We start from the raw sequence: 26,291 nt of genomic DNA, 5'->3' as shown, positions 1-26,291 counted from the left end.
CCCATTTTACAAACAGAGCTAGGTAGATTGCCCCAAACCACACAATTAACAAATGTCTGAGCTGCATCTCAAACCCAGTTTTCTAACCCTCAAATCAGTGATGGTACAGCTTGATCAGTGAAAACACACACAAAAAAATTTTGAGCACCAAAGATCCAAAACAGATAGGCATGCTGGCCAGTATTTTGTCATCACAACCATTTGCCTGACCTCCAAATACAGCATGCTCTTGTATAAAGTTTCAGTACACCATTTTGGGGATTTTGTATATTTAATCTCACCATTTTCTCATTCATTGCTGCATCAAATTTTGCCTGTACTTTATCCAGCTCAGCTTGCTTCTCATCCAGCAGGGCTTGTGCCTTCCCTAACTCAGCATTAGCAACTGCTAATCGGCCTTCCTGCTTGGCCAGGTTGGCCTGAAAAGAAGACATGGTTAGTGTATTAGCTGCACAAAACAGTCATGATTGTAATTGGTAGATAACACAAATCACATAATTTCTGCACTACATGGGACTTTCGAGCTCATCTGTTTTAGTGTCTTCGGCTGGGAAAGCAGCGAGTCTTGGAGGGTATTTCATTACGTTTAAATTTTTAATTACTGGCCAGGTACGGTGGCTCATGCCTGTAATCCCAGAACTTTGGGAGGCTGAAGATCACTTGAGCCCAGTTCAAGACCAGCCTGGGCAAAACAGGGAGATCTTGTTTCCACAGAAAAATAGAAAAATTAGCTGGGTATGGTGGCATGCACCTGTAGTCCAAGCTACTCTGGAGGCTGAAGCAGGAGGATCGCTTGGGCCCCGGAGGTCAAGGCTGCAGTGACCTGTGATCGCAACACTGCACTCTAGCCTGGGTGACAGAGTGAGACCCTGTCTCAAAAAAAAATTTTTTTAATTATTAATGTTTAATAAGAAAACATGGAAAATGCAGCAATGTATAGGAAGGAGAACAAAAGTTACCCCGATTTTACTCAGACATAACCTGTGAGTGTTGTGTTAGGAAGTTGGTAATTGGCATTTTGATTTTTTTTATTTCATTTCGTTTTATGAAGGTCCCAAGTCCATCATGAACATTAGTTATGTGACTGCATGATATTCTACACGTTGGATGTATCATAATTAACCTTTTTCCTACTCGTATACACTTCTCCACCCCCCATTTTTAGTTATTACAAATAATGTTGTGAGTATTGGATATGTAAACATATCAAAGATTCTGCAAGTTAAAATACTGTAACAGTAGTTTTTCATATTTTTCTAAGTCCTACAATGCAGTAATGAATCTGCTTCTTGTAAATTTAAAATAATCAGTAAAGTAATCTAGGCCCAAAGCCTTCTGGGGTAGAAGTTCTTTGATACCTTTCTTATTTTTGTTCTCAATGTTTGTTTGAATTTATCTCCTTTTCCCATAACATTTTTATTTCATTTAGATTTTCTACTATATTGACATACAACTATGCAATATTTGTAGCCTGGCACAGTGGCTCACACCTATAATCCTAGCAGTTTGGGAGGCTGAGGGAGGAGGATTGCTTAATCCCAGGAATTCAAGGCTACAGTAAGCTATGATTGCACCACTGCACTCCAGCCTGGGGGCCAGAACGAAACTCTGTCTCTTAAAAAAAAATTGCTTTATAATTATTTGAATCTTCACATCTAGAATTATGAGGATTTATCTTTCTATTTTCATTTGTTTTTATTTTCTTCTTGATTAGATTTTCCTGGAATATTTCTTACAGTTTTGTTTTTGTAAAGCATAGGTTCTTAGATTTGCTCATTAATGCCAGCCGGGAGTGGTGGCTCACACCTGTAATCCTAAAATGAATGGCCGGGCGGGGCACGGTGGCTCACGCCTGTAATCCCAGCACTTTGGGAGGCCGAGGCGGGTGGATCACGAGGTCAGGAGATCGAGACCATCCTGGCTAACACGGTGAAATCCCGTCTCTACTAAAAATACAAAAAAATTAGCTGGGCATGGTGGCAGGCGCCTGCAGTCCCAGCTACTTGGGAGGCTGAGGCAGGAGAATGGCGTGAACCTGGGAGGCGGAGCTTGCAGTGAGCCGAGATCACACCACTGCACTCCAGCCTGGATGATAGAGCAAGATACAGTCTCAAAAAAAAAAAAAAGATTTGCTCATTAATTCTGCTGCTTTTCTCTTCTCTAATTTTTAATGTTATTTTTATTGGCTCTATTCTGCTTTCCTTAAATTTCGTGTGTATGTATGCTTATGAGTGAGTATATACTTTAACTCTTAAGTGGAATGTTTAGTTTCTTTGATGCATGTAAGGGCTAAGAATGTACCATTTTGGCCATATCACAGAAGCTTTGGTAACTCACTTATTTTCATTATGTCCTAATTAGGAATGACTGACTTCATTTTAATGTAAACTTTCCAGTATTATTGCTTATAATCAGAGAATGAGACCCCAGGATTTTTTGCTTTCAGGAATTTAATCGAGGTCCTCTTTTACCATTGAATATAATTAATTCTTATAAATGTTTCTTGTACTCTAGAAATAATTTCATATTCTTTGTTTATATTGGAGAAAGTTCAAAGTAGTTATTCAACCTGAAAAATAATATCATGTAAAATTTCTATATAATTACTAATTTATGCCTACTCAGGATTGCCTCTATAATTTACAGGGCCCAGTGCAAAATGAAAAATGTGGGGCCCCTTGTTAAAAAAAATTATTAAGAATCTGAAGATGGCAACAGCAGAGCATTAACACAAGGCCCTGTGTGCACACCCAAGAAGCTGGCCCTATGCCTACCAGGAGTAGCCGCAATCTCAAATTACAATATTATTTTTGTTAATTTGATAGCATGTGCCACAATCTCAAATTACAGTATATTTGTTAATTTCCACTGAAAATACTAATGGATTTGCTTTCTATGATTTGATGCTATTTTATTTATTGCATAACACATTATTTTAATTGTCTTCACTATGGATCATAATTTTTATCAACAAAGAATAGCTCTTTTCTGATGTGTGTGTGTTTTGTTTTTTTTCTTGAATTCTACATTTATTGTAAGATTTCTCCCTTGGTATCTTTTTGTTGGGGTTTTTTTTTTTCATATTTTTCCTATCATTTCTCTTTGTTGAAACTTTTTATTTTAAATTGATTTTCTATTTTTCTCGAAGTTCCTCATGCACAGGTTTTAAAGAGGCAGCCATTTCTCTAAAGCTTATTATGAAAAACAGTAACCCCCTGTCCACCGACTCATCATTATCCATTCCACAGAGCAACCACTCACAATACTTTCAGCTTTGTGGGGCTAGGGGATTGAGACAGGGCCCTGGAGGCAGTGTGTATCTGACTGACACATTTCACGAATCCTTGCACTCCTAAGAATCTCTTTCTGTTCCCTCATACATGAAGACCAGCTTTGCCCATTATTGAGTGCTTGGACCCCAGCATTTTCCTCCTCAAAACGCCGCATATGTGTTTCCATTATCTTCTAGTGTTTAGGGTTATGGGAAATCTGCAACATCTTGATTTGTCTTTTGTGAACAACCTTTTAGGTTTTGTTTGCTTCTTCGATTGCATTTAAGGTTCTCCTCCTGTCTTGGAAATTTAAAACATTTCTAGTGTCAAGTCTAATTTTTATAAGTTTTGTTTGAAATACAGTCATCAAATTCAACCTCCAAACCTAATTTCCAAACTTCAAAGAAATGGCAAGTTTTTCTTCTTATGACAGCTTGATTATTATTCCCAAGAAACTCATTTCCTGTGTAAGTTAACACATTGGTTTCAGTCACTCGCCTGCATTGTCAAGAAGCATGTAACAGACATAAAAAGAAGGAGAAACTTTGAGAGGACACAGAGAAAAAAGACAAATTTGGTAACAGGGACATCTACCTTTATCTAAACTACACATTTTCTTTTAATAGCAGTAATACTGATAATTGATTTTATGAAACATTGATTTACTGGGAGAAGGAAGGAAACTTTTACCTTCAGAGGCAACACTTCTCTATTGATGCCATAAAATATTGCCATAGCAAGTGTCCAAGACAGGAGACCAGCCACATTCCCACAGACTTTTTTGGCACTTTCAAAAGTATAATCATCCATATTAAAATATGGCTGTAGTAGCTCAACAGTCTCTTCATTTATAGTGTCCTTAGGGAACTGCTGAAGGCTCCACAGGAATCCTGTTGCACTCATCAACTGAAAAATAGTATTATAACCTGTAAGTTCTGGAAGAAAATAAATACTTTCTTCCTGAGTTAATATGTACTTCTAAATTGAATTTTCTCCAAGAAGTAACAGTTGATTTGCTCTAAATATACAAATTGAGACTATTGGCAGTAGCCAACCTAAATCTGTAAATCACAAATTGTCTTCTGGATTCCACGTGAAAAGAGTAAAGAAGAAAAGCTATGTAAGTTTTCTTTCTGGTAAGTGCATGTGAATGCCACCAACCACACAAGCCCCGTTTTGAAGATTGGGCTGGGTTGACACCAAGGCTGTGCCAATACTAGCCACCGGTTCTGGACAGATGTCATAAAAAGAAGGCATTCAGCTTTAAATCTATCCCCCTTTACATTTTATGTGATGCAGTTTAAGATAAACTTTTCAATACACAATGATCAATTATTGTCTGCCAGTTTGTCTGGTCTATATTGAGTGTCCCGGGCTGAGGATGCCTGATGCAGCTCATAGGATTGACAAAGATAGACTTGACTTACCTTTAATGACTCTCCCCATGATGGCTTGCAGCAAGGTTTTTCTGGATCCATAGTAACAGGGTCAATTTTCTTTTGAAATAGTAACAGAACACAGTCCATGATTCTCATAATAAGATGTGGTGGTTTTGCAAGTTTCCTGACTGTGGCAATATCATTTGGCTTGATAGTCTGTATTTGGGATTAGGGATCAATATTTTGTTTGTTGAGTGGTATTAATAGCTACACAGAAATCTAATACTTTTAAATAATTAAGATAGAAAACTTTAAAGCATATTTTCTCTCCAGTTCCAAGATTTTTGCTTAGTGGCTCTTTCATTGTTATTTTGGTATTTCTGTTTGTTTATTTGTATGTATTCTTTTTTTCCCTTTTGCTCCCAATGAATTGGTTTAAAATATCACTACCAGGTATTGCCATCACAGACCTCTGTTAATAAGTCCCATTGATATGTAACATTTAGATAACTTGCATCTTCAAAGCACAGGGTTTATATTAGCTGTGGATATTAAGAGAGGATACAAAGCCCTGAATATCAGAAACCTCACCTTCAGCCTTCATTTTGAGGGCTTCCCTGTCTATGGCAAGGGGAGGAATTAGAAGGAGACAAGAGAAGTTACTGTAATATATGGCTCATAAAAATATTTTTGAAAAGTTCTATCCATTGGCTGGGTTTGGATTAAGACATTGCCTGACCATCAAGGCAAGAACTGGGAGACCATATGATCAATAACATGTTCTAAGACTCCTTTGGTTCGGTGATCTCTCCCTTTTGTACGTTATAGTAAGACCCATAAAGGAAGTAGGGGTGCAGAACGTGTCCTGGTCATTGTTAACATTTTATTAAATTATTATCACAGATTTATTTGTTCATTTAACAATTGCAGGCATTCTCCCATATAAAACAAAACAAACAAAAATAGTCTTGTCCTCATAACCTCCTGAAAAATGGCAAAGAAAATACAATTAACCTACATAAGGATTTCTGCCATGACAGAAGCATGTGAGTGACAGGAAAACAAAGAAAGGCCTTGAAGAAGAACTGAAAACTTTCTAGGAGGAGTGAGGTCTGGGCCCAGATTTGAAGATTGACTCTAATTAGGCAATGAAAGTTAGGAAAAGCATTCCCGGCAGAGGTGGAGGCACGTTTAAAGGTAACAGACCCTGACCATTCTTTCAGAATCCTATACATTTTTCTGTATGACTGGATCGCATTGTGTGTAGGGACAAAATGACAAGATATACAAGTTCAAGAGATAGACAGGAGCCAGGTCGTCAGCAGGAACAGAAGCACTAATATTTATTGAGCACTTTCTATGTACCTAGCACTTTGTATTAATTACTTTTAATGCTCGCATTGATTCTTTAAGGATCAATGAGATATTATAATCCCCACAGATACCCAAGAAAGTTAAGTAAATTTACTCCAGATCATATATACGTACATACATACATATATGTGTGTGTATTAGCAGTGTGTATGTATATACACGTGTGTATATAAGTGTGTATATATCCATATATATGTACGTGTGTGTATATATACGTGTATGTATATACACCTGTGTATATAACCATATATGTGCATGTGTATATATATGTGTGTGTGTGTGTGTATTATACATAGAGGTTGAATGCAGAGGTCTTCCAAAGCTGTGCACCTTTTGCCTCACAGCTGTGAATGCCTAGCTCAGGACTTTATCCTAAGAGCAGTGGGAACCACAGGAAGATTTTAAAAGGGGGCATGACATAATCTGGAAGGGATGGTGGAAAAACTGAGCAGGCTCTCTGTGTAATCTGAATTTCTCATAGTTTAGGCCACTAACCACTAGCATTATTTCTCAGTTCTCATGGAAGGCCAATTTGTGGGATGAAAATAATATAAAAGGTGAGGACTTTAAAAAAATTAAAACTTAGAAAACTGAATTGACACATTTGTTTCCAGACTCAGAGATTATCAATCACATTAAGAATTCAATTCAGTTTTCTGATGAGTTAATTTCATGTAATGAAACATGATGCCTTCTAGGACTTGTGTTGGAAGGGGTAACAATGCACTGCTCACATTCAGGGCTGCTTCTGCTTCTTCCAATGCAGGTTTAGCTGCCTCGAGCTTGCTTTCAGCTTTTACTTTTTCACTATCAATTTCATCCACAATTTTTTGGGCTTTGTCTTTTACCTCCTGTACTTCATTTTTAATTTTGGCTGAAGCCTGAGCGCTTACTGTGACTTCTGCTAATACCTGTTAAGTTGAGCAAACACATGAAAGCAAATAGAAATCTTTCAAGCAAAATTTATAGATTTGAATAGTGAGCAAATGTTTATTCAACATAATATAAAACACAAATAAGAACAAATTTATTTCCTATCTAAATTGTCTATATTTTAAGGTGTATTAAAGTAAATTCCTTTGAGCAGTTCCTCGCAGTTTTCCATTTTCTAAGCTTTCCTTAGGCTTAGAATATATATAAATAAATATTTAAAGCTTTCAGAAGAAATAGTATTTTCACTCTACAAATTTCTAGAAAATTAAAACAATTCAAGAAAGTATCACAGAATAAGGGCAAAAACCCCTATTAAGCCTTGTATAATAACAATAGAAGTAGCTAATGTTTACTGAGTGCTTACCACATATGCCAGGACTATGTGTAAGTGCCTCCCCTATGTTAGTTCACTCATTTCAGTAACTGGCGAGGATCAAGACTGAAGTATTTATTCTCAGCTGACTCTTGGTGACTGGAAGCTGAAAATCTGAGACTAGAAGGCTGTATAATAGATTTTAAAAAGGCAGCACATAGTCCGGGCACTGTGGCTCACACCTGTAATCCCAGCACTTTGGGAGGCCGAGGCAGGCGGATCACAAAGTCAAGAAATCGAGACCATACTGGCCAACATGGTGAAACCCCGTCTCTACTAAAAATACAAAAATGAGGCAGGAAAATCGTTTGAACCCGGGAGGTGGAGGTTGCAGTGAGCTGAGATTGTGCCACTGCACTCCAGCCTGGACAACAGAGCAAGACTCCATCTCAAAAAAAAAAAAAAGAGAAAAAGCAGCACACACATATACCTATCTCCTTGAAAGGAGTATGGATTTTTCCACTTTCTTTTTTTAAAAAAAAAGAAACTCCACCAACTCTTCCTCTTTATTCTTTGCCCTCCTTGACACATATAAGTGAGATTTGGGCCATCCCAGAAACCTGGAACATACAGGGACCTTAAACAGAAGACCAAATATAACTCATAGTCAAGCAGAAATTTCATAAACAGATGAAAAAGAATAAGAGAGAGAGACAGAGTGAGAGAAGAAATAATAGTCTTAGGCCAAGTAGCAAAATTAATAGTTCAGATATACGCTGGTATAAGTTAAACAAAAATGTCTAAGTCTTTGTGAACACTATCTTACCAGGAATTGTCCATAGATTTATACCCTGCTTGTTGTTTAATACCATTTTAAAATAATGCATTTTAATATGGAAAAATATTCCTCATCAGTGATAAAATAAATGCAAACTCACTTCATCTGCTTTTACGGAAGCCACGGCCAACTCCTTCTCCTTGACTGCAAGATCCTGAGACAGTTTAGCAACAGATTCACTTGCCTCCATTAGTTTATCAAGACCTTTACAAATACACACATATATACTTTTGCTGAGTATAGGTATATGCCTTCATCAAATATTTATTTAATATTTACTATTTATAAGGCACTGTACATGTAATACAACAAACACAAAATTGTAGTTGTAGACAAAAGCTTTAAAAACATACATATCTTAAGAGCAACAATATTGACCATATTTCTGAGTTTCAACAGGAAGGCAAAGAAAACAGCTCTGACCGAAGAATATCACATAGCTACATTTAAGGGAAGGTCACAATGTCCTATTGAATAAGATTAGTTTAGCCAAGATACGTATTTGACAAATTTATACTCTCTTTGGCTTTGTAAACAGTTTTTGCTATCATTTTTTGCCTTTGAATCATATTGCAGCTGAGGTGGCAAATGAGATAGAAAATATATTAACATTTTTGTGGTTCTCTTTGCTATAACTATGAAAATTTACGTAACAGACTTTGCAACTTTTAGCACTGTAGAGAAAAAGAACTGGTTAACTGAATGGCTCATATTCCAATGGGTTCTAGGTAGTGGGATGTTGGTAAATATTTAAATCTGGGTCACTGGGAGAAGGGGAAGCCCTCATTTTATATTGTCCAATTTCTGTAGTGTAAACACTCTCACCAAGGCTGATTTCAAGCTACCAAAAGATCCTCAGTACCACACTGTTATGTAATATTCCTACCACACAGACAGAAGTAAATAACCTCAAGAACATTAATATAAGAAAATAGAGTAGGCTGGGCGTGGTGGCTCACCCCTGTAATCCCAGCACTTTGGGAGGCCGAGGCGGGTGGATCACCTGAGGTCAGTTTGAAACCAGCCTGGCCAACATGGCAAAACCCTGTCTCTACTAAAAATACAAAATAAGCTGGGCGTGGTGGTGAATGCCTATAATCCCAGCTACTTGGGAGGCTGAAGCAGGAGAATCACTTGAACCTGGGAGGCAGAGGTTGTAGTGAACAGAGATCACGCCATTGCACTCCAGCCTGGGCAACAGAGCAAAACTGTCTCAAAGGAAAAAAAAAAAAAGAGTAAAACTAAGAAGGGATGAGTTTGAGCATTTATTGCCTTTATTTTAAATCCAATTTGTTTAATTGTAAGTATACATGAGTTAATTTTTAATAAAAGTTCTTTTTAACAAGCAGATCACAAAATTCCTAAAAATTTAATATTGTGCTTTCAAAAGCCACTATGAGTTGGCTTCAGCACACTACTGATCTAAAGCATCATATAGGAAAGCTGCAAGAAGATGAATCACGAGAAAACCACAGAAGAAGTCTTCTCACAGTCTTCTCTCATCGCTGACTTCACAGACCTTGGCACTCAGTTATGCTACGTGACTGAGTGGTTTTTGTTTTGTTTTTTTCTTGAGACAGGGTCCCACTCTGTCACCTAGGCTGGAGTGTAGTGGTGCAGTCTCAGCTCACTGCAGCCTTGACTTCCTGGGCTCAAGTGATCCTCCCACCTCAGCCTCCCAAGTAGCTGGGTGTACAGGCAGGCGCCACCACGATGCCTAATTTTTATATTTTTGTAGAGACAGGGTTTCACCATGTTGCCCAGGCTGCTCTAGAACTCCTGGGCTCAAGTGATCCGCTCGCCTATGGCCTCTCAAAGTGCTGGAATTAGAGGCGAGAGCCACCACACCCAGCCCCTCAAGTTTTATTTAGAACTTGAAAAATAAGAACTAAAGTGCTTTAGATTGTTTGGGCCACATGCTTTCTGGACATATAATCTGTTCCAATGTTTACTTTTGCTAGTTATACTACATATATCAGACACTTGGAAAACTCTTGCTTAGGTACACAATCTCTTTTTGTTTTTATTTGTTTTTGTTTCTATTTTGCCTTTTTCTTTATTAGAAATGTAGGGAACATTAACATGGCAATGTTTATACAAATCAAGGCAAATCAAAGTGAAACCAAAAACTGAAACTGTTGTTCATTCCCAAACGCTGGCTTGTCCCCATCTGCCAAGAATGGCTCAGTGACTCAGCACAGGGAACCCAGAGTTGAAAGAGCCAGGAGAAACGGTTCTACAGAGAAAATGGGCCACTTCTGTTTAGATTTTCTTCTGTTCAGAGTTTCCTGACAGGTCAAAAAACCCTCAAGGGCATCCTTTAAAATTGTCTACTACAAACAAAGTGAGTATTTCATTTTCAAACAAAATGTCCACCAAACAAAATAATGAGATCCCTATCAAACAAACCCTATTTCCATTCCATCCCATTCCATTCCTCTTACCAATATTCATACGTTCAGCTTGTTCATTAATGAATTTCACCTTTTCAGCATAAATGTTTTTATAACCATTTATAAATGAGAGGTACGATTTGGGAGTCACATGTGCTCTTCGGCGGTATCTGAAAGCAGAACGTTAAAAGGACCATTTCAATCACTGTGGGTACACCCATAAAATGACACCTTTCCCAAGGGAAATCTGTGATCCTGTAGAGTGATTCACTAGCAGGAAGACAGGATTTGAGCATGGTTTCCCAGAGGTGAAGTGGAAAGAGGACTAAATCTGTCTGATGTTTTGACCCTGAGAGGGTCTTTGACTTCACCCTTAACTCCAACTCTGTTTCCTCATCTGGAAAACTGAGAAAAGAACGTCTGCTCTACTTCTCCCAGAATTTTGTGAAGATCAAACAAAATCGCATATATGAACACCCTATGTGAAAGTTGGTGTCAACAGTGCAAAACTTTAAGGTTCTGGACAAATATTAGGGATAAGTGGTTGAAATGAATTTGTGGTGTGATCCATTTTCATTCAAGTGATATTTGCTACAGTCTCTTCACTGCTGGATCAGCTGGGTGGGTTTACAGAAGCAAAAACCAATGTCTCCCCAGTTCACTGGATTGGCCTTGAAATCAAGGCAACCGCACTTGATCCAAATGTCCACTTTATTGTGGGCTTTATTACAAAAGGTATAATTTTATACAGAAGAAGCTCAAGTGAAAAAAGAGCTCTTCATGTACTATAAAATTATTTAACCTTTTATATTAATTTAAACTTTTGTAGTTTTGAAGATTTTTAATGTTTTTAAGTTTTTTTTAAAGATCTTGGGCATATATGTGACTATCATTAAAGTGTTATAAAAATATTACATTCAGAATAAAGTTCAACAACCTAAGAACATATAAAAAAAATTGAAAAAATACCCAAATTTTCAAGGTAAAGAAACAGATTTTTGTAGCTGCACAAAGGTAAAAGTTTATCTCCACAGATGACATTAGCAGGAGGAGTTCAAATAGAAAGAAAATCTTAACAGTAAGAATTAATACACACTGGCCGGGCGCGGTGGCTCAAGCCTGTAATCCCAGCACTTTGGGAGGCCGAGACGGGTGGATCACGAGGTCAGGAAATCGAGACCATCCTGGCTAACACGGTGAAACCCCATCTCTACTAAAAAACACAAAAAACCAGCCGGGAGAGGTGGCGGGCGCCTGTAGTCCCAGCTACTTGGGAGGCTGAGGCAGGAGAATGGCGTAAACCCAGGAGCTGGAGCTTGCAGTGAGCTGAGATCTGGCCACTGCACTCCAGCCTGGGCAACAGAGCGAGACTCCGTCTCAAAAAAAAAAAAAAAAGAAAAGAAAAGAATTAATACACACTGATTCGCCAAGAGAATTTGGGAGATATTATCTGGAATTATTTAAAAGGGTGGTCTGGGAATGGTTTTAAGTAAAGAAAAAGGTATGGAATAAACAAACTTTTGTGAAGCAGGAACCTCAAAGAACAGGAATTTCAAAGCAGGAATTTCAAAGAACAGACATGGAACTTCTCACCAACCTGTTGATAGCAAAGTCAACAAACATTAGAAACACAGAGGGGTTATAAGTCAGCCAGAGAGAATCAATGAGAGTGTTACCCGAACTCTCTATGCAGAAAAGCAGGCATAGCCTTTCTGGGGATCCATGCTGGCCCATTTGTCAGTCTTATACAGTGACTGTCATGCTTTGTGGGGAAAAAAGCTGTGTTTTTGCATAGTTGATACCAGCTTTCACATAATGAACATGTCATTGCTGCTTTTAGTGAGTGGTTTTCCCACAGTCAGTTAATATTTTGTTTCATAGTTATCTGGCATAGAAACATTGGTAAGACTGAGTAATGCAAACAGAAATTCTAAATACTCTCTCAGCATAAGGCAATAAAGAAACATTAGAAACCGTGTACTTCTTTAATCAAAATAAATAATGCATTTGAATAAGAAACTAATTTTAAACAGTGGTGATGAATTAGCTAAGTCATTTTCAAAACAAAATTAAGCAGATGAAATAAAGCAATTCATTAAGTATCTGTTACTTTGAGGTTTGGAGGATAAAAAGGTATTTAAGTGTGGACACTAGTTCGTTTTTAAATCTTGTTTACTTGCCATCTCTTCATACGTGATCACTAGAAAATCAAAGGAAGAAAGATCTAAAAATGCAGCCAGGACCTCATGCTCAATCAATAGGAAGAGTCTTCTGCTGGATGTTACAATGCATTCCTCTTGGGAGTACATACTGTGGTTCCATAGCGATGCTGCTCATGTAATATCACTTACCTTTGGAAATAACTTTCACAGCTCTCTGAAACCATGTCATGAAACAGGCCCATTGTTTCTACAACTTGTCTTTTAATTTCACTAGAGCAGACAATATTATAGTCTGAAAGGAAGCAGGAGGCCACAGCAATCAGAGCCTCCCTCGGCCAGCGGCTGAACCAGTCCATAGTGCAACCTGATATCAAGCCAGGAAATTTCAAAGAACGGGCACGGAACTTCTCACCAACCTGTTGATAGCAAAGTCAACAAACATTAGAAACACGGAGGGGTTATAAGTCAGCCAGAGAGAGATTTCTGCAGTCTGACCCAACAGAGTGACATCACAAATCTGAAAATGAATCTTCTTGGGCTGCAATCATACATAAATTGAACGTTCCGATGAAGGGAGGAAATACACGCTACACTCTTCCCTGTCCTGGGACTACATCTACATTATTGCATTCAATTCTAGAACTCTCTTTTAAGAGGAAACTGATAAACTAGAACTCTTTGAGAGAGAGGGCCAGGACAGCAAAAGGCGTGGACACTGGGACAAGTGAGAACAGCTGCAGGAACAGTTGGTCTAAAAAAGAAACAACTTAGTCAGCCTTGAGAAAACCTTCTCCAAACATCTGAAAACCTTTACACGGAAGAGGGATTGAGTTCATTGTATAGGGCAGAATTAGAATCAGAAAAGTACAGAGACAAAATTCTATTGATTATAAATAAGAGCCTTTTGGCAATTAGACTATCCTAGAATGAAGCAGGCTGCCTTATAAATTAGTGACAGTCCCCAGAGCAGAGGTGTCAATAGAACTTTAACTGATAATAAAAATGCTTTATATATATGCATTCCAGTGTGGTAGCTATTAGCCACACAGGACTACTAAGCACTAAGAATGGAGCAAAGCCAGGTGTGGTGGCTCATGCCTGTAATCCCAGCACTTTGGGAGGCCCAGGCGAGTGAATCCCTTGAGTTCAGGAGTTCCAGACCAGCCCATGCAACATGGCAAAACTCCGTCTCTACAAAAAATACAAAAATTAACTGGGCATGGTGGCACATGCTTGCAGTCCCAGCTACTTGGGAGTCTAAGGTGAGAGGATGGCTTGAGCCTGGGAGGTTGACACTGCAGTGAGCCATGATCATGCCACTGCACTTCAGCCTAGGCAGCAGAGCAAGACCCTGTATCAAAAATAAACCAAATAGTTAAGTAGAAACGGGGCTAATTAATCAAAACTTAAGTAACCATATATGCCTAATGGCTACTATATTGGGTAGCACGATGAGATAGAGATTTTCAAACCTACATCAGGGACATTTTAGTAAACCTGATATGTCTACATGGGAGGTGGAGCTGGACGAGGTTACATCACCAAGTCCCTTACAATTCAAACAACCCATGTCTCTAGGTAATTAATGAAAATTGCAGGTTATGCAATATTTTTTAATAATATGAATATTTTAAATTATACTGGAAATGAGAATTTGGTCAATGGAGATTGTGTGGTACAAATTGTTCATTTTAATTCAATGTAAAAATATTAATTTCTAAGATCATTATCTAATCAGAGAAGGTAAACTAAGTATCTTTAAATAAGGAACTCTTTCTATGTAGATATAAATAAAAATAAAAACTCACTGGAGAAAAGCAGAGAACAACATGTAAGTTCTTCCTTGATCTTGAAATGAAGTATTCATACAGATTATCAAAGGTAGGAGGATGGCGAGGCAGTTCCCTCTTCATCACTGAAATCAGACCTTGGGTGATTTCATCCATCTCATCTCGTGCAAACAAATTGGAGATCTTTAAGGAATGGACAAGGAAGTGTTCTGTATTTTAAGAGTTCTCCACAGTCAATTCACTGCCAAAGTCCAGTCCCTTTTTAAATTTGCACGTCACCTTATTTCATATTTTCTTTCAGCATCTCCACTGTCAAATCTGATTTGCCAGAGATTATCAAGACTGCAACTTTTTATTGAGCAGCTCAATCAAGAACTAATTGTGTTTTCTTGTGCTCCAATAGCTATCACCAAAAAGCCATCTCCACCACCACTCAATCACCTCTTTAAGATGTCCAGGGGTGCCCTCTGTACTTTGACTCAGAGTCAGTCTAATCAACTCTGACTCCAAAATACTTAACTAATTTTTGCACCATTAAGCATCTGTATACCATGGTGCAGGGAAGAGTTAACACAGCAGGCTTAATCTTGAGAAGGGTGTGCTTGCAGAGTTGACCCTGGGCTGTTATCAGGGAACTTGGCTTTTGGAATGTCTCCTCCATTAGTAATTGATAAGGTTGTTTTGCAGTGCCAACTAGACTGTTTACAGAAACCTTGTGACGTATGGTAAACATCTATCTGCTTTCCTTCTAGGAATCTGGAACTTTGGTAGTTGTAGCTAGGCAGGAAGTGACTAATGACCAACCCTAAAAAAACCCACTGGACTCCGAATCTCAAGTGGGCTTCCTGAACGGAAACACAGTGCATATGTTACTGCCCTTCATACTGGATGGAGAGGACGTTCTGTATGGCCCCTTGGCAAAAGCATAGGAAGCTGGAACATCAATTCCATGTTCCTGGTACATCAATTACTCTACAAGATGAGTCTTCCTCTCTACTGATCTGGCTCTGCATCCTTACTGTGTTGCCGCAATAAATCTCCACCATGAATATAACTACAAGTTGAGCATCCCTTACTCAAAATGCTTGGGACCACAGTGTTTCAGATTTCAGATTTTTTTCAGATTTTGGAATGTCTGCATTTTACTTACTGGTTGAGCACCCCCAAATTCAAAAATCTGAAATCTAACATGCTCCAATAATGAGTATGTCCTTTGAGCATCACATCAGTGCTCAAAAAGTTTCAGATTTCGGAGCATTTTGGATTCCAGATTTTTGGATTTGAGATGCTTGACCTGTATATGCTGAGTCTGGTGAGTCTTTCTAACAAAGTACTAAAGATGTGAGGGCTCATGGAAGTGCTGATACAAGCGGTTTCGGAAGTGGTGGTGCAGACATCCATTTACAACTAACAGAACTCTTTCAACCATTCTATACTCCTCACTAGTATGTAGATAGATAGACAGATACTTTGCTTCTCCTAAAATAAATTATAAGACCAAAGTGAAGATTGAAGAGACAAGTAAGGAACCATGTTCAAAATTAAAGCATCTGGAGATGGGCAGCATTCATTTCACAGGAACTTCAGAAAATCTACTAAATCTCATACATTAACCATGTCTACAATCAAAAATGTACTAAACAGCCTCACTTTCAAAAGGCTGCTGCTTTTACTATTCCAATATAATTTATATATTTACAGCATGGGCTTTTTCGCTAGTTTTGAAACTTACCTCCCCTGAAGATAGCAAGTTGTTAAGGTATTCTAGAAATGCCTCATCTTTTATTTCATTGTCAGTAAAGATGAAAGTGATGCCTTTTCCATCAGCACCAGCAATTTTGTACAAAGATTTTAAATCATCTGTTAGATTAGTCACATTGTAAGACCTAAGAAGAAAAGTGATAGAAATTTTTAGATTGAAAAATATATAGTCGGCTGGGTGCGGTGGCTCTCACCCGTAATCCCAGCACTTTGGGAGGCCAAGGCGGAACATGGTGAAACCCCATCTCCACTAAAAAAATACAAAAAAATTAGCCAGGCGTGTGGTGTGTGCCTGTAATCCCAGCTACTTGGGAGGCTGAGGCAGGAGAATCACCTGAACCCAGGAGGCAGAGGTTACAGTGAGCCGAGATCGCGCCACTGCACTCCAGCCTGGGCAACAGAGCAAGACTCTGTCTCAAAACAAACAAACAATCAAACAACAACAACAACAAAACCATAGTCATAATTTATCCCAAAACACAATAATAGCCCATGATTATTAGAGCATAATCTGTACCTGCTCCATAGATACTAAGTAATGGTGCCTGCTAGAAAATACAGAGATTAGAGCTAGAGAGTGATATATTACCATTCAAAACAAACAGGTTTTGTTTAAGTTGAGAACTGAGAATCAGGGAATTTACCAAAAGTGATCCATGAAGCGTAAGTGGGAATAGAGAAATGAACTTTTAGTCCCTGCAATCTGACTGTCCTCAGCAACAGATTTCGTCCAAGTAAATATATGTACAATATCTAAAACTCATCTGAAATTTGGATGAGTTTGGTTTGGTGAAAAAGTCACAGTAAGTTATGAATAAAATTAATGAAAAATTGTATATAGTGGTAATTTGCACAGCTCATTAAGTGGCTAGGTACAAAGAAAACCCACAGAAAAAGATGCATTATGCAATATGGGATAAATAATAGAAATGTTAGATGGTTACAGATTATGGAATGAAAAGATCTTGGTCTTTATTTTTTGGTTTACTCTGTTTCTGGTTAAATGTATGTGCTACCAGAGGTGACGAGATGTGTAAAAAGAAAGCAGACATTATCTGAAATGTTGTATGTAAATCCTCATGGGTAAGCTAATGACAAGGACTAAAAGGTAATACTCACTGGAAAGAGGTGTTACAATGCAAGTAATAGGGAGTAGGCCATGGGTTTCACAGAAAGACTATGAGCACTGGAACCAGAAAGATCTAGTGGCCTGATGCTGTCAGAGTAATCCTCTCACTGACTGGCCAGTCTCTGAACTGATCAGTCAAAAGATGTCAATTTGGCTGATTTTTTAAAGAATTAGACTGACTGTTATGTATTGCTTTTGCAATACATAGAGACAGTCACAACACACTCCTTGTCCAGATCCTGACCTCTCTTGTTTCTTTCTTTCAAGTTTTCCAAAAGTGTTCTCTGTGCTGCTTCTCTTCCTAATGCAATGTGGCTTGTGCGCCCATCCACTCCACTGAAAGTTTTATCATGTTGACTATCAGCTGCCACTTTTCATGCCTTAACATTTTCAGATTTTTTTTTTTTTTTTTTTGAGACGGAGTTTCACTCTTCTTGCTCAGGCTGGAGTGCAATGGCGTGATCTTGGCTCACTGCAATCTCCACCTCCAGGATACAAGCAATTCTCCTGCCTCAGCCTCTTGAGTAGCTGGGATTACAGGTGCCTGCCACCATGCCCAGCTAATTTTTTTGGTATTTTTAGTAGAGATGGGGTTTCACCATGTTGGCCAGCTAGTCTCGAACTCCTCACCTCAGGTGATCCGCCTGCCTCGGCCTCCAAAAGTGTTGGGATTACAGACGTGAGCCAGGGCACCCAGCCAGCATTTGCAGATTAATTATCTACCTGCTTAGTTTCTGAAAACCACTCTGGATTTCCTCCTCTCTGTCTTGCCTCTTCTTCTCACTCTCAATTGCAAGCTCCCTTTCTCTATGTTGGGAGACCCTGGAGTTCTTTCCACAGCCATCTTTTCTTTCCATGATGAACCCTATTCATACTCCCCATGACCATAAAAGGGTTCCCTCTACTGAGACATCTATATTCCTATTGCAAGAACCAGAATCCTCTCCTGAACTCCACATCCATGAGTCTTATTATCTATGGAAACTGTTCTGCAACACCTCAGACTCAAATGTACTGAACTAAATTGTCACTTTACCCTTCAAAGCTGGTCATTTTTTATTTATTCAACACATCCTTTTACAGAATTGGTTAAAACTAAGCATTTAATAATGAAAATAAAAAAGACAAATATTACAGTGGTCCATTCTCAGGGAGCTTACAGCTTAGTGAAGGAGATAGAAATGTATGTGAACAAGCACTTTTTTTTAATGCAGTGTGGTAAGTACAGTCATACATTGCTTAACAATGGGGATACATTCTGCTAAATGCATCCTTAAGAAATACCGTCACTGTGGCCGGGCGTGGTGGCTCACGCCTGTAATCCCAGCACTTTGGGAGGCTGAGGCAGGTGGATCACAAGGTCAGGAGTTCAAGACCAGCCTGACCAGTCTGGTGAAACCCTGTCTCTACTAAAAATACAAAAATTAGCCAGGCGTGGTGGTGGGCACCTGTAATCCCAGCTACTCGGGAGGCTGAGGCAGATAACTGCTTGAACCTGGGAGGTGGAGACTGCAGTGAGCAGAGATCGCACCACTGCACTCCAGCCTGTGTGACAGAGTGAGACTCCTTCTCAAAAAACAAACAAACAAACAGAAAACATTGTAATTGTGGGAACATAATACAGTTTGGATGTTTGTCCCCTCCAAACCTCATGTTGAAATGTAACCCCCAATGTTGGAGGTGGGGCTTGGTAGAAGGTGTTTGGGTCATGGAGGCAGATCCCTCATGAGTGGCTTAGCACCATCCCCTTGGTAATGAGTGAGTTCTAACTCTGAGTTCATATAAGATCTGGTTGTTTAAAGGAGTCTGGGACCTGCCCCCTGACTCTCTCACTCCAGCTATCATGATACGACCACCTGCTGCCCTTCTGCCTCCCGCCATGATTGGAAGCTTCCTGAGACCCTCACCAGAAGCAGGTGCCAGCACCACACTTCCTGTACAGCCTGCAGAACCTTGAACCAAAACAAACCTGTTTTTAAATAAATTACACAGTTTCAGGTATTCATAACAACGCAAAAACTGACTGATACAGAACAGCACAGAGTATACCTACACACACCTAGGCTATAAGAATGGCCTATTGCTCCTAAGCTACAAACCTGAACAACACGTTATTGCACTGAATACTGTAGGCAATTCTAATGCAATGGTCCATATTTGTGTATTTACCTAAACATAGAAAAGGTACAGTAAGAATACAGTATAAAAGATTTTTAAAATACTACTCCTGTATAGGGTAGCTCCATTACAATCTCATGTGACCACCACCATATACATTGTCTGCTGTTGGCCAAAATGTCCTTATGGGGCACACAACTGTACCACTAGAGAACTCAAGAGTGTCATGCTGGCCTTCCTGTTCTTTCCTCCTCTTCCCGCATATTGGGTCAGTTACTAAGTCCTATTAATCCTGCATAATTTAAACTGTCCCTGCTGAGTCTTCCTCTCTATTCCCACTTTATCTGCTGTTATAAAATGTATCCAGAATTTGTTGTAATCAAATGTGGTAAGACACGAAGACACAGGAACGACTGTCATGAAGGAAGATGTTTATACTCAAGGAACCCTAGAAACAGGAGGGGGCTTGACATGCTAGGTAGGGTGACATGGGGAAACACCAGAGTCAATCAGGAGGCACAAGGAGTGATGGGAAATCACAGGCAAGAGGCTTTATTGTGGTTTCCATGAGAGAGGCAAGGCAGGCAAGCAGAATTAGGATCGGCTAGTTTGAATCATTTCAGCAGCCTCTGGGGCATAGGAGCGCTCCCTTGCTGACTGGTATGTTGCCCTGGGGTGATTAGGGCAGAGGAAAATCCTAATCTACCGTGAGATGCCACTACACACCCACCAGATAGAGGTGGTGGTTGGGAGTAAGGACTCTGGATTGGTTGGTTTGCATATGAAAGGTGCTCTTCTGGAGGAGCTGTTTGAATCTCTAAGAATTGGTTACCCTGGAAGGGTCAGTCTGTCTCCAGGCAGCAGGGTCTCAGATGCCAGGGTATCAAGAATACAGAAATTAAGAAAATACAGTGAATAAAGTTGCCTTAATTTAAGCCTCTGTCGTTCCTAACTATAATGAGTGCAACACCACCTATCTCAGGATCACAAATTTAGATGACTACAGGAATCAGACAGATAATGCCAGTGAGTGAAGCAGTGCTGGTGGGGTCTATGGATTGGAGGATTGTATGTCCCATCCAAGGAGGCAGCTGCTACTGAGCTCTGCTACCTGGGTGTGTAGGCCCTAGGTTGCCAGATCTTCCAATTATTTCAAAAAAAAGTCAGAAATACGCTTTTCCAAAATATGAAACCTCCCAATTTTTAAATGTTGACAACTAATTTAATTTTTGAAGTAAAATTAAATTAATATCTACTTATTTGATGTTTTATGTTTTTAAAATACTCAGAAATGTTTTATGTTTTTAAAATATTTTTCATTTGTTTGGCAGCAGAATGATTTGTGTGTTTGTTTATAAATTGGCAAAGTGATCTAAATTTTATATGGAAATAAAAAGTCAAATGGACAAGACATTTTGAAGAACAGCAACAAAGTTAGAGATCTGACACTACCAAATATATATACGTTAAATGTAAATATATATATTAAAGAAGCTATAGCAATTAATACAGTGGGTAATGATGCAAAGATAGATAAAGAAACCAGTGGAGGAGACTATATAGTCACGTATATGATCAGATGACTTAAGACAAAAAATGACACTGTGATGTGGCAGGGAAAAGATGACCTTTTTAATAAATGGAGCTGGATCAACTGGCTATCAATATTGAAAATAATAATCACAACTCCTACATCAGACATTATAAGAAAATGGATTCTAGGTCGGTTATAGAACTAAATGTGAAGTAGTAAATTTTATGTGTAAATGTTAAGAAAATCATAGGAAAATATCTATGTGCCCTTAGGGTAAACAAAGATTTTAAAACATAATACAAAAGAGCACTAAATAGAAAAAAAAATGGATATTTCATTAAAATTAAGATCCGCTAAGAGAATGAAAAGGCAAATCAATAACTGAGAGAAGATATTTGCAATATACACCCTTTATATCCAAAACACATATAGAATTCCTAACAGTCTGTAAGAAAGAATCGCAACCAAACTGAAAAACCAAATGGTGAAAGGGCTTTTATAATTCACAAAAGAGCCTATCCAAATGGTCAGTGAGAGATGAAAAGGTGCTCAACATCATTAGCCATCTGGGAAATGCAAACCAAAACCACAGTGAGCTACCACTCCACACACAGAATTGCCAAAATTGGCCAGGAGTGGTGGCTCACGCCTGTAATTTTGGGAGGCTCAGGCGGGTTGATCACTTGAGGTCAGGAGTTCAAGAGAAGCCTGGCCAACATGGTGAAACCCCATCTCTACTAAAAGTACAAAAATTGGCTGGGCATGGTGGCGCACAATCGCTTGAACTGGGAGGTGGACGTTGCAGTGAGCCGAGATTGCGCCATTACACTCCAGCCTGGGTGACAGAGCAAGACTCCATCTCAAAAAAAAAAAAAAAAAAGAATTGCTAAAATGAAAAAGACACAATGTCAAGTGGGGGCAAGGATGCGGAGCAACTGAAACTCTCATGGCATGTTGGTGGAAGCGTAAAATGGTACAACCACATGGGAAAACTACTACGCAGATCAACTAAAGCTAAATATACAGATACCCTACATTCAGCAATTTTAACTTTAGGTGTATACTCAGACACGTACAAGAATATTTACAGTAGCCCTATTTGCCCAAACCAAATGTTTATCAAGAGTACAATGGATAAATAGATTGTGGTAGTATCTGATTAAGTGGAAGATCATGCAGCAAAAAGAATGAACAACTCTTGCTACATGTAGCATCATGGATGAATCTCACAAACAACACAATAATAGAAATGGGATGCAAAGAGCAAATCCTGTATGATTCAATTGATACAAAATCCAAAACTAGGCAAGACTAATCAATGGGCTTACTCTTTGAATATTGTTTCCTTTGGGAGGGTAATGACTGCAGCGTAACAAGGGGGCACTTCTGGGGTACGAGTACTGTTTTATTTCTTCATCTGTAGACAGGCTACAGTGTATTTACTCTGTGACACTTGTGTAAATATCCTTATATATATAATACTTAAAGTTTACTTTAAAAAGAAATACAGAAAACTGTTGTGCTTCCTTTTTTTCTAGAGTAAACATTTAACCTTAGAGAAATTAACTATAGAAAAACATATTGTGTTTTACTTCATCCTACCTGGTTAATGTTATCTGGAATATTTGATAGCCAGCAATAAAAGAGGCCAATCTTGAAAGACTTTGTTTTCCGGAACCACCAACACCCACCAGCAATGCATTTCCACATGATGTTCGAATTATTCGTGAAATCTGTTATGAGATTTAAAAAGTGCTTATTTGAAAAAAGGATGTGGATGTTTATAGTTTCTTGCACTAAATGAGTCCAAGTTTTGATTACATGTTTCTAGACGATATTAGACTTTTTCCTTGTTAATGGTCTATGTCAGAATTTTTTAAATTAAAGTTTAATATTGATTTGTTCAGCTTGAATCTTTCCTTGACCATCTATATTTACGTCATGAAGAACAGAACAAACTGGATTTACTCCCTTCTATTTTAAAACTATTCTGTGTGTGTGTTCATGTGAGTGCACGTATGTACAGTTTTATTAGTTTTAGACCCAATGGATAGTGGAGCGGCTTTTCCCAATCTGCAGAAGATATAAGAAATGTCTAGAATTTTTTTTTTTTTATTCATCAGCCTAACACACTGAATCATGTAGACACCTAACTCGACAACGAATCATGTAGACACCTAACTCAACTCTCTCATATCTCTGCCAACAATTGTTTTTAAATACCACAATTCTATTTACAGTGGGGTAGGAGGATGTTTCTAGGAGCCAACTTGGAGAGACAGCCTTTCATCTTGTGTTGCTTGTCTATGGTTGATTTCCTCAGTGAAGATAAGACTCAAATTGTGGCTCCAATCTTATGCAGGCCAATTGAAGGCATTGCTAAAAAACTGTCTTTTATAGTATTGTCACCGACTAGGGAGAAAGTCTAGGTGGATCACTAAATTCCCTATCACCACTAAACAACAATTTTTTAAAAATACAAGTTTTACAGTTGGCGGATCAACAATGACACCCTGGTATGTGTAAATTCTATCAGTATATTTCCAAATATATTAACCACTTATGGCTTTGCACTCAGAATAGAATCTCAGAACCCCAAGATCTAGCTGCAGTGAATGCTCAATAATTACTTGTTGAATAGAGTAGTGTGAAAACACCCCTTTTGGTGTTACCTCTAACTGGCTTCTATTCTCTCACTGGTCCTGCATATCAACCTTACTCCTGTCCCATCATCTGTAAGTCAGTCATAACATTGACACTTTTCAACGCAACATCTTTTCCTCCATGGGGAACAGAATTCCCATAATATCAAAAATAGAATTTGAGGGAAGTGTATTTTTTCACAGGGTTCTCCACACTTTCTAAAGGTTCTCCATACTTTCTTGTTGACTCAGTGTGCCAAAAACTCTGAAGAGAAAACCATATTTGCCCTTGAAAGACATTTGCTGCCATGTAGATGGATTCAAATAAAGGGTTTCCTATCAAGCCTTTGTCTTCCGGGATGGTGAACTGACCCAACCTATGCACGGTCTTCTATATGATACCTGATAGTATATAGTTATTCTCTCAAAAACAATTATCTATGAAATATAGTAAGCTTTTACATGATCTATTTACATCAGTAAATAGGCAATAGTTAGGACCTTAATAAGATGAGTCATTGCATCTTTAAAAAACACCAGATCAAGAGATGTTCCTCTAATGATTTCGTTGAACTGTCTCTGGTAAAACTGGAGTTTTTCAGCCAGAAAGTCAAAGGATGGCACCTATGGGTGGGGAGAAAGAGAAAAAAATAGTATTTAAGATCCAAATATGTACTAAAGCAGCAATTGTAAAGACACTCAAAAGTAATTTTAAAATATATGTATCTTTTTTAAACTTTATGGATTGCCAGAGGTTTCTCACGTATTAGTCTACTTTTAGTTATTTCCATTTTCTAAGGCCTGAAACTTAACTGTATTAGTTGGTTTCTAGTGCAAAATCATTTCTGACCTTTCCCTACCAACTCCTATCCATGTCACACATTAATATAGGAAATATTTTTCTTAGTTTTTATTTACTTTTTAATATTGTTTGCGGCTTTCAAAAATATAAAAAAGTTTTACATTATTTACGGAGCCAAATCCACAAGTCTTCCTTGTTCTGAATTAAATCCACACCCACTTTCTTTGTTTTGCAAATTGTTCCTCCCCATCTACTTCTTTGATCTACATACACTTTATTTTTATTTTTAGAGTCAAGGTACTGTGTCACCCAGGCTGGAGTGCAGTGGCCCACTCATAGCTCACTGCAGCCTCCACTTCCTTGGCTCTTTGGATCCTTCCACTTTAGCTTCCCCAAGTCGCGGGTATTACAGGCATAAACCACCTCGCCCTGCTCTACGTACACTTTAGGATTTCTTTGTTATGTAACTCTGTTTTTAAAGTCCCTTTGAAATCTTGTTTCAAATTTCATTAAACCTATATATTAATTTAGAAAGAATGGCAAGTTACTGTTTAAGTAAAGTTTGTCATGTTAATTCCTACATGTTTTTGTTGCTTTTAAATGAAATTATTTATTTATTTATTTATTTATTATTATACTTTAAGTTCTAGGGTACATGTGCACAACATGCAGGTTTGTTACATACCTATACATGTGCCATGTTGGTGTGCTGCACCCATTAACTCGTCATTTACATTAGATATATCTCCTAATACTAACCTCCCCCCTCCCTTGCACCCCACAACAGGCCCCAGTGTGTGATGTTCCCCTTCCTGTGTCCAAGTGTTCTCATTGTTCAGTTCCCACCTATGAGTGAGAACACGTGGTGTTTGGTTTTCTGTTCTTGCGATAGTTTGCTCAGAATGATGGTTTCCAGCTGCATCCATGTCCCTACAAAGGACATGAACTCATCCTTTTTAACGGCTGCATAGTATTCCATGGTGTATATGTGCCACATTTTCTTAATCCAGTCTGTCATTGATGGACATTTGGGTTGGTTCCAAGTCTTTGCTATTGTGAATAGTGCTGCAGTAAACATATGTGTGCATCTGTCTTTAGAGCAGCATGATTTATAATCCTTTGGGTATATATCCAGTAATGGTATTGCTGGGTCAAATGGTATTTCTAGTTCTAGATCCTTGAGGAATCGCCACACTGTCTTCCACAATGGTTGAACTAGTTTACAGTCCCACCAGTGTAAAAGCGTTCCTATTTCTCCACATCCTCTCCAGCATCTGTTGTTTCCTGACTTCAAATGAAATACTTTTATATTTTCTATCTTGTGATTGTTGGCAAGTGTTGGTAAACTTTTTCTGTAAAGGGCAAGATAGTAAATATTTTAGGCTTTATGGCCCATTCAGTCTCTACTCAACCCTGCCATTGTAGTGCAAAAGCAGCTATGGCCAATATTTAAACCAATGGGTGTTTCAATGAAACCTTATTTATGAACACTGAAATTTGAATTCTATATAATTTTTATATGTCACACAATATTGTTCTTTTTTTGATTTTTTATTTTTTGGTAACATTTAAAAATGAAAAATCAGCTGGGGACGGTGACTCACACCTGTCATTCCAGAACTTTGGGAGGCCGAGATGGGTGGATCACTTGAGGTCAGGAGTTTGAAACCAGCCTGACCAACATGGTAAAACCTCATCTCTACTAACAATACAACAAAGTAGCCGGGCATGGTAGTGGGCACCTGTAATCACAGGACCAACATGGTGAAACCTCGTCTGTACTAAAAATACAAACAATTAGCCGGGCATGGTGGAGAGCACTTGTAATCCCAGCTACTTGGGAGGTTGAGG

At 38.5% G+C, this 26,291-nt stretch overlaps 4 protein-coding genes across 5 annotated transcripts in view; 2 read left to right on the top strand and 2 right to left on the bottom strand.

Moving 5' to 3' along the window:
- DAAM2 (dishevelled associated activator of morphogenesis 2) overlaps positions 1 to 3,215 on the bottom strand; it is a 979,794-nt gene extending 976,579 nt beyond the window's left edge. Inside the window, exon 1 of the mRNA XM_050787574.1 lies at positions 3,212 to 3,215. The gene's annotated coding sequence lies outside the window, so the exon portion shown is untranslated. The remainder of the gene's footprint in view (positions 1 to 3,211) is intronic.
- The window catches only part of BTBD9 (BTB domain containing 9), an 820,757-nt gene that overhangs the window by 50,360 nt on the left and 744,106 nt on the right, over positions 1 to 26,291 (top strand). The window lies entirely within an intron of this gene.
- GLO1 (glyoxalase I) overlaps positions 1 to 26,291 on the top strand; it is a 453,994-nt gene that overhangs the window by 198,780 nt on the left and 228,923 nt on the right. The window lies entirely within an intron of this gene.
- Positions 1 to 26,291, bottom strand: part of DNAH8 (dynein axonemal heavy chain 8) — a 314,177-nt gene that overhangs the window by 108,022 nt on the left and 179,864 nt on the right. For both annotated transcript variants that reach the window (XM_050787538.1, XM_050787537.1), the window contains exons 61-71: positions 24,140 to 24,262; positions 22,599 to 22,729; positions 16,187 to 16,340; positions 14,473 to 14,637; positions 12,854 to 13,080; positions 10,554 to 10,672; positions 8,210 to 8,313; positions 6,760 to 6,936; positions 4,700 to 4,867; positions 3,963 to 4,178; positions 282 to 419 (exon numbers count right to left, since the gene is read on the bottom strand). In XM_050787538.1, coding sequence (XP_050643495.1) covers positions 282 to 419; positions 3,963 to 4,178; positions 4,700 to 4,867; positions 6,760 to 6,936; positions 8,210 to 8,313; positions 10,554 to 10,672; positions 12,854 to 13,080; positions 14,473 to 14,637; positions 16,187 to 16,340; positions 22,599 to 22,729; positions 24,140 to 24,262 — 1,722 coding nt within the window. The remainder of the gene's footprint in view (positions 1 to 281; positions 420 to 3,962; positions 4,179 to 4,699; positions 4,868 to 6,759; positions 6,937 to 8,209; positions 8,314 to 10,553; positions 10,673 to 12,853; positions 13,081 to 14,472; positions 14,638 to 16,186; positions 16,341 to 22,598; positions 22,730 to 24,139; positions 24,263 to 26,291) is intronic.

This window comes from Macaca thibetana, chromosome 4, assembly GCF_024542745.1.
Source record: "Macaca thibetana thibetana isolate TM-01 chromosome 4, ASM2454274v1, whole genome shotgun sequence".
Lineage (NCBI taxonomy): Eukaryota > Metazoa > Chordata > Mammalia > Primates > Cercopithecidae > Macaca > Macaca thibetana.
This window is presented reverse-complemented; position numbering and strand designations above follow the sequence as displayed.